At 41.3% G+C, this 9,306-nt stretch overlaps 1 protein-coding gene across 1 annotated transcript; it reads left to right on the top strand.

The window, feature by feature from the left end:
- Window positions 1–1,711: 1,711 nt before the first annotated feature.
- Window positions 1,712–5,720, top strand: LOC130089372 (mast cell protease 1-like). Its single transcript, XM_056256669.1, is given in 5 exon segments — window positions 1,712–1,794; window positions 1,896–2,046; window positions 2,156–2,185; window positions 2,187–2,280; window positions 5,649–5,720. Coding segments are annotated over 5 exon segments (411 nt in total). The 5' UTR covers window positions 1,712–1,730.
- Window positions 5,721–9,306: the final 3,586 nt, after the last annotated feature.

The raw sequence follows: 9,306 nt of genomic DNA, 5'->3' as shown, positions 1-9,306 counted from the left end.
CTCCCAGGTTTACACCTGTCTGATACCAGTCGACCGCCTTCCAGGGCTCCAGAGCTGTGACACAGTTCTGAGTTACCTTGAGACGTAAACGACCGGATGTCCATGCTCGACGCAGGACCCACGTCTTCAGCCAGTGCTGTAAAGGGCGCATGCGAAGCAGACCTAAACGAAGAAATTATTAAGTTGTGAATGGACTGTGTGTTTGGCATGCGTTTTTTAATAAAAAATTGCATACTTCACCTCCAATTGTCATTTTATGTACAACATTATTGTTTTTTAGTCTTGGAACCTATTTTATTGGACCTCCTTGACCACAAAAATGTTAGCCTGGCTCCGCCCTCCTACGCACTTCCGCTCAATTTAATTTTCCTTCAGTACTACGTCTGGGACTGCTGTATATTCTTAGGTTTCCAGAAATCAATTTTTTGTAGGACCAATCAGCGAACAGATGGAGTGGCTGAGAACGATGACGTTGATGTAGCGCGTCAGTTTGAGTTGGAGTTCAGTGATGGCAGCGGAGAAAGACGTGAGAAAATCTATTCGTTCCGTTGTTGCAAAACTGCCGAATATACAGAAGTTAAAGCCGGAGCAAGATCAATGTTTGCTAAGTGTTGTTGGTGGCCATGATGTTGTGGCCCTCCTCCCCACGGGGTTCGAGAAAAGTTTAATTTTCCAGCTCACTCCGCTAGTGGTGAATGAGTTAGCTAAGGCGAACGATAGGGATGCAAAGCCGATAGTTGTTGTCGTCTCCTCTTGTTGCACTAATGGAGGACCAAGTGAGGGAGGCAGAAAGGTTAGGAGTTCGTGCTGGGCAGCTCGGCGTGCACGATGATCACTGTACAGCATTTGCGGCAGATCCGAAACGAATGATTACACCCAGCTTCGACAGTTGACTGAATACATCACTGTCCTTAGTGTCAAATATACATTCAGAATTTAGAATTGTTCCTTGAACTCTTAAATTCGATGAACAAAACATGCAGCTCTCGTTGACAGACATCTTATTCTGAACATAATCCTCTGATCATTCGGACTTGGTTTTTTTATTGCTTAAAACAATACACAAGTAATAACAGAAAACATAACACAAAAACAAACAAAAAATAATAATAATAAAAAACAAAACAAAAATAAAACAGTAGGGGGATAATATAAAATAAACATTAACAAGTTAAGAGAATTACATGATCAGTGGATTTTGCAGCTTTTGATTCTTTTGCTTGCAAAGCTCTTGGAAATAACTGAAATAATTCGGTGAACTGATATGGAACTGTAATGCCACCAAGCCTTGCCTGGAACTACTTTGCAGTTATAGAAGAATTGTGTCGGCCAATCAGAAGCAAGCATTTTAGAGAGCCATGTTGTTAAGCAGTTTTTTTTTAGAATATTTAATTTGTATGTGCTGATTAAGACTTACATCTTTCAGGAATCAGTCATTGTGACATTTCCAAAGGAGAAATCTGTCTGCAACTGCATCGGATTGTTCCTGTATATCCTGCCTATAAATCTTAGCCTTTTTGGAATGATATTATGCTTTTTTTTAAGGGGTATCAATCTGCATACCATGTAGAATGAAGTGTAAAATATTCAAGTACCAAAATGGATGCATACATGCTTAATTCTTATCGTCTTAACCATCTTTAGTCAAAAGAATTGGGGGCAACTCAGTGACTCCACACACTTTTACAGTATATTGTGTTTTGCCATGAGAACTCAATGTCATCTTCATCATGACCATCATCATCATCTCTCTGCTCCTGCTGGCCTCTCTGCTGCCACACCTGACCTTCACTGGTGAGATTGATTATTTAACAGTATATAATGATGATTTTTTAAGAATGTTTGATTCATTTGTGCTGAATAAGTTGACTGACAGAACCATCTCTCGCTCTCAGATCATGTGAATGTGGGTATAGTGAACGGCAGGGAAGCCAGACCCCACTCCAGACCTTACATGGTTTCTCTTCAGAAGAACAGGGAACATATCTGTGGTGGATTCCTCATTTCTAATCAGTTTGTCTTGACTGCTGCACATTGCTGGAACCGGTAAGAGTTTGTTTAGAAATCACTTTTGACTGACAAAAAAAAAAGCAGTACAACCACACAGTGTTTCATATGACATAAATGACTATTATATGACTTCCTCTTTCAACAGATATGAGATACTGACGGTCGTTGTTAAGGTACAGCAAGAGTTCAGATCACATTGAAGTGACATCCTACATGCAGCATCCAAACTATACATTCAATTATAATTGGAATGACATCATGCCTTTGAGGGTAACGAACTGAAATACTTTTAGTTGTTCAAATAGTATCTGATCAGGAAACAGTGGCACAAAACTGACACACACTATGTTTGAATTTCTATTGCAATTTCTTGCTTTAAGAAATAACGGAAGGGATTCAATTAATTTCTAAAAGGGTGGAATATGAAAAACACAATAAAATCTGAAAAATCATTGGTAATTTATTAGTCATTTTTGGTTGCTATACACAGCAAACATTTAAAGGTAATCAACAAACAATAAATAAAATTAGCAGCTCTGCACTTTTTTTAAAGCAAACACATTAAATTATGACCGGCGTCAATAGCAACATCTTACAGAACAACACAGCGCACTTCTCTTCTATCACTGTGGACGCCCTCTCTCGTTTCATTAAAATGCTATTATAAATGAGGTTAGTGGATAATTCAGCAGCAAATGTTATTATAGTGAAAAAAAAACATTTAATTTGAAACGAATAAAAGGTAAAACGTTCCACATTGCTCTGTGTATTGTTATAAAATACATTGATGAAAAACAAATCAATCTATTTACATATCCTATAAACTGAAAAGACATTTATTTTAAATGTATAGCGCAGTTTTTTCAGGAGACAACAACATTCGATAGACAGGACAGAAAAAGAAAAAACATTAATAATCTTAATCTTTCATTGGGCAAAATTATTAAAAGCATAACATGAAAGGTTTCAATACAGAGCGGCTTATGCGCATCCCGTGCGCAGTATGATGCGCTTGAAGCAACGGAGTAATTACGCGCAGCCCTTCGCAAGTCGCATTGAAAAGTTTAGAAAACAAGGAAAAAAAAGATATTGATGCGTAGTGTATCATATCTATGCAACAGTTTATTGAGCCTTTTCTTCTAACAGTTTTAAATTTCGGTTACTGTGCACGTGAAGAACAATTCATAGTGATCTCTACCCCAGTGTTGAAACCCGGGATGACATGATCTAGAAACAGAAATAAACTCCAGCAAGATAACGTACTTTGATGAAAAAAACATATACCTTTTTCTACAAATAAAGTATAATAATGGGAACATTGATCTTGGAGTGAGTTTCCTCTTGTTACTGTCGTAACCGAACGCGACGCGCTGTTTGGATGCTGAATGGAGAATGACTGAGGAGATGCATGGGCGTAGGTTTGGTCTCAGCTTTGGTGGGGACATCCCCCGCCCCCAGCCGGGAATTATTTTGTTGTAAGATAAGTAACAGTAACCTGGCCCTAGCCAGATGAATAGGCTTTATGCCGAGCGTCACGTGACCAAGCCGGAAAACAGATCACTTCGCTTCCGATTCAGGTCTTTTGTATGTGCTTCATGAATTTTTTTGCGGTTTTACTCAAGATAGCTAAAAAGGAGCAAGCAAAAATGACATAACCAATGTCCCTCGCATGTGCAGATTGATATTTAAAAGTTTTTTAATTTTTCTTCTTCACACTAACGTTTAGATATTTAAATAGCATAAAACACCAATAACAAAGTGAACTTAGTAGGTTAGCTGATTACCTTAAAAATCCATAGATATCGTAGTTAGTTCTTACGGCCGTTAACACTTTCTCTGACAAGCGGATGCAATGAGACCCGTTTTCCGGTTTGGTCACGTGACGCTCGGCATAAAGCTATTTCGCTTCGCCTAGCTTCACTCACATCCATCTGGAACCGATCCATTGAAATTACGTTTCAGAAGGCTGGGCCTTATCACAAATCCTTGCATATGATTGGATAAGCCACTTGTCTGTCATCTTTATCGACGTGCTATTTCAACCACTCACACCGAAGCCAACCCGTGACGCTGAAGAATCCGGTCGGGAGAAGGCACTGATCTATATAACATCGTTTCCACCAACAAAAGCCTTAAGAGCCGTTCTCTGATGTTCTTTTAATGAAACAATATTAGGTAGATTGGACAACACGGATGAAATAGCAGCATCAATGTTAACGCTTGTTTCATCGATGCGAGCCGCCATTGTTGTCTGAATCAAAATAGTCTCACGGTCGCTTCTCCACTACGTCACATCTATGAAACTCCCGCCCTGCGTCCTGATTGGCTAAACCATAAAGTTGGTTGGAGAAATCACTCTCAATGGAAGAGGTTCCAGATGGATGTGAGTGAAGCTAGGCGGAGCGAAATTCATCTGGCTAGGGCCAGGTTAAAGTAACAGTGCTTTAATGGTGATTTCCTTTGTCATTTCTATTGTTCTCAATTGTAAGTCGTTGGATAAAAAGTGTCTGCTAAATGAATAAATGTAAATCTGTTGTGGTTTGATGCTGTCTTTCCTGCATACAAAATGGTTAGTTAATTTTGTAGTCTATCCTATGGCTAGCAAGTTTAACCCTCCTACCAGACATTGTTATTTTGGATATTATCAATCAAATAATGATTTATTATATTTGAATAACCAACAGTGTTAACTTTTGCCTTTTTAACATTGCCAAAATGTTTTTCCAGCACATGTGTCTAAGCAAGTAGGCTACACTCACAAATACATTACATAAACAGAATGTAGAAACGAAAAATGTCTCAGATGATCCACTGTTTATGACGGCAAGATTCTAAGTTAAGGTAGGCTAATTAACATTCAGTGACTTGCTAACGTAGCATTCTATCATGATAGTGCGACTTCTATGAGTCTATCTGTGCTGCACACCCCTAATTAATGCTCCTAACCTTGAAAGATTGCAGAAGCTTCAAGCTAGGTTTAACTGTAACAATATCCTGGGTAACCAGGATCACCAGTTAATACTATTTTCCACTAGAATCTGCATTTGAAAGCCTGGTCAGTCACTACTACTGCTAGTTATTTTTGCCTACTTACACTCTGCTTTATGAAAAAGCTTCGTATGTCCCCTTTCTTCTTCTTGGGTGACATAGCTGATCTACAAAGTACAAAAAGGGGCAAAAAACCGGAATATTAAAATGTTTTACTCTGGCCTTTGTATATGGCACGCAGAGACAGCCCTGGTAACTTACCGTCGGCGTCGTCACGCGCGCACACACACACACCACCCGCTCGCTCGCTCGCTGCCAGTGAGTGCAAGCACAAAAAGTAGTCCCGGCCCGCGCGTGTAGCCTGCCTGTCAGATACCCCGCCGCCAATCAAATTACGGCGTATCTTGTACTGTCGTCGTCCTGGCCGTTGGAATCGATCCAAATGGCAGCGCAAAGATCCAAATGCAGCGCAAATATCAAAATAGCAGTTCAAAGGAGCTTGCTAAATATTGGTGGGGACAAATTTGTCATCTCAAAATATTGATTGGGACTAGTACCTAGCGTCCCCCCTAAACCTACGCCCTTGAGGAGATGTCACAGTCACCAGCTCAGTCACCAACTCTGTAACCTGTCTGCACTACACTTTCCAGCATCCCTTCTGGTCCCAACCTGCACTCAGTCAGCCATCACCACACCTGCTGCTGAACATCACCAGATACTGATTCCCTGCACCTGCACTCCCTCATCAACACAGCCTTTATCAACCTGCATCACCCTCACATCAGTGTCTGGTCTTGTCAATGTTACTACGAATGTTTCAGGCCCCGTTTACACGAGAACGATTCCGGGTGAAAACGTAAAAATATTTTATCGGATGTGCCTTTCGTTTACACGGCAACGGCGTTTTGGGGGCTTAAAAACGCAAAAAAGTGAAACCACCCTCCAGAGTGGAAATCTTAAAAACGCTCCACCGTCGCGTTCCCGTCTAAACGGTAAAAACGCAAATCTGCTCATGGTGGCTCTCGTCGCGTACGCGTTTACGTCACAGGTATGCGCTAGTACAGGAAAATAACAACCAACATGTCAGATTATTTCCATACGTCGGACCTTCAAGTTGCCCTAGCAGCTCTGAAAAACATACAAGAGTCTTTTCTGCAGTTGTACAAAATATTCTAAGATATTGGTGTTGTTGTGTGGCAGTGCTTCACATTGCCACCTAGCCGCCTGGAGTGCATACTACATCGAATTTCACACACTTTTGCGTCACCATATGCACGCGGATTTCCCACCCATTACGCTCGTCTAAACGCAGAATAAAAAGTGATAACATAACGCCACTTTTGCGTTTTCTCTTCAGATCGTTTCCGTGTAAACATAGCCTCAGTGCTACGTAAACAGTCAGACTTCTTACCTGAACACTCACCTGAGATCGTCAAGTCTCCTGTCTTCCGTCTGTCTCCTGTCCGTTCACCTGCACAGAGAATCCACTTCAGTCATCACCAGCTAAGTCTCCATCAATATTCGTCAAGTCACCATCCTCTCACCATCGTCTGGTTTGTACAACATGTTATTTCCATACCTCAGCATACCCTGCTCGCGCAGACATCACACGTCATCAGCGCATTGTAGTCACCAAGCTAGTCACAGAACGTCAAAAACAAACAGCAGCCGCCTTTTACAGTTCATCCTGAACCAAAACAACAAGCTTATGCTGTGTTCCTGCCATGTCGTAACCATAATTACGAGATGGCAACCAGTGACGTTCTAACGGGAGCTGTTCGCATTCTCAGACTTGGATTTCTATGTCAACACTATCAACGCTGAAATCAACTGCAGCAGTCAGGTGATACAAGTAAGAGCTCTGTAAATTGTTAATTGTACGTTAGTACATTACTACTAACTGTACGTTAATTATTGTAGTACTTTGTTGTAGTATGTACACAAGTACTCTCGTCTTGTGATGCTTTGCAATGTGTGGCTTTGGAGAGCGCTCTGAAGGAAGGGTGGGATTTCATGCTTTCTGCTAACTGCACTGAAATTGCCTACCCTACCTTAAATAGTGTAGGAAATAGGTTTCTTTGAATGTGCCCAGAGTCTGAAATGGTTTGTTTGAAGATTCAGTCTCTCTAGTCCCCGCATTTCTAAGAGCCTACTCTGCTCTAATTGATCAGTTGGCCCAGTCTGTTGTGATTGGTTTACTGCTTCCCGCACATGTCAGTAACAAAGCACCTATAACCATGTTTAAATGTCAAATCCTGAGGATTCCTCAGCACTTATACACAGTGGTACGAACATTAATGTGTCTGTTTTATCTAATCAATTCGAGCCCTCATCCTTTTGAAGTGCATGCAAAGTAGATTCGGTACGCTGAAAACAGCAAATTCTCCAAATGTCGACAAGCACTGGGGACAGGTGGATGGCAACAAGATCCCGGCGGCAAAGATGTAAAATGTTTTTTTTTAGAGACAGCGCAGGGTTGCAAGCATCCAGTAGCGATGGGGCTAGATGACTGGCTGAGCTCTGTGATGGTGGTTACATGAGACTTGTCAAGGTCACAGTCAGAATGACACAGTCAATGCAGATTAACGCTCCAGTCCATCACTTTTTTGGGTTAAATTATCCAAAATAAATTTGAGCAAGTACATAACCAGCCAGTGTTCAAAACTATCTGCTTGCCTTAGCTCGATTCAAAGCAGTAAGCTTGTAATAATGTTTTTAATTCCGTTGGAAATTTGAGCATGTCTTTGCGTCATTACGTCACATCTGTACACATAAAGGAGTCTCGACTAGTAGGTTATATAGCGTGTGAGGATGATGGAGGTGGAGATTTATATCTTTTTCTCACAGCACTTGATATAATTAAACTTATTAATTTGATGGCGGATCCAGAAAGGTTCAAACGACAATCACCAGTGACAACTGGAGATTCACCCGTTGTAAAATGCAAAAACTTTGGATTGAGAGTTTGGAAAAAGAGACCGCAACCGGCCCATGCGAAAACAAGGATCAATATCTGAACGGCTTTAAATGTAGTCACGCAATACTGATGTTGTTAAGATTAAGAATTTGAGAACAAAGTATAATTTGCACGGTTTGACGTGATATGAAAATCGATCGTTAGATTTAATCAACGTGATTTACTGCAGTGTTTTTTTTTTTTTTTCTTAGTTGGTCAGAAGAACAAAAGTGGATGGTCTTACTAGTTCAGATGACATTTTAGGGTGAAAATTCTTATGTTGGTCATACTTCCAAAAAGTAGAATCTGTGATTTCTTAATGACCGTATCCACACCGGCGCGGCGACTGACAGCCGCACATTCTCCTCAAAACATTGGATTCATCCGCGCTGTGCCGTGCCGAGGTACAACTCACGTAAAGTTGATAATTCCGCGAATGACTGCAATTGCAGATTTCGAACAGAGATGGCGACAAAGAGGAAAAACTGCGGACTGCAGCCTTAATGAAAATAATCATTCTTAGTCCATAAACAGCTGTAATTCCGAACCAACTGACAGATCATAGTCCAAACATTTCTCATTGTGCAATAAAGATTCAGATACCGGGTGGGATAGGGTGGGAGTCAACAAGTCCCCATTAAAGTCCCTCAGCCAGTCCTCAGTCTTCGCTCCCTTGGGCCGCTGGTGCCGCGGGCTCACTCCCCTGGTCAGATCCACGCTGGGGCTCCACTTCCGGGGCGATGGCAAGCTCTCTCCTCTCGTAATTCTGTAGCACAGGGGGCTCTGGTTATCGTAAGGCGCCCCTTGCAAAGACCACAAGAAACAGACAAGTCCTCTGCACAGACCCCTATGGCCAGTTACTTCTCCATACCAAAATATTCAAGTACCAAAAGGCATGATTAATTATTCTCGCCCAAACCATCTTTGGCTTCAAAATGAGACTGCAAGGATTAACAAGAACAATCATCATTGTGTTGCTCACACTTCATTATTTCTTTTTAAAAAGAGGTGGAGTAATGGTCACCCTTAGTGACTCCACCCACCATTAAAGTATATTTATACCGTGTATAGCCAGTGAGAGCTCAATGTCATCTTCATCATGACCATCATCTCTCTGCTCCTGCTGGCCTTTCTGCTGCCACACCTGACCTTCACTGGTGAGATTGATTATATATCAGTATATTATGATGATGTATTTTAAAAGAGTATTTAATTTGTATGTGCTGAATAAGTTGACTGACAGCACGATCTCTCTCGCTCTCAGATCATGTGAATGTGGGTATAACGGCAGGGAAGCCAAACCCCACTCCAGACCTTGGTTTCTCTTCAGACAAATGGGCAACATAACTGCG

The sequence above is a fragment of the Rhinichthys klamathensis genome, unplaced genomic scaffold (genome assembly GCF_029890125.1).
Source record: "Rhinichthys klamathensis goyatoka isolate OS25496 unplaced genomic scaffold, OSU_Roscu_1.1 h1tg000127l_1, whole genome shotgun sequence".
NCBI lineage: Eukaryota > Metazoa > Chordata > Actinopteri > Cypriniformes > Leuciscidae > Rhinichthys > Rhinichthys klamathensis.
Note: the sequence above shows the minus strand (reverse complement) of the source record. Positions and strands in the feature narration are given on the sequence as shown.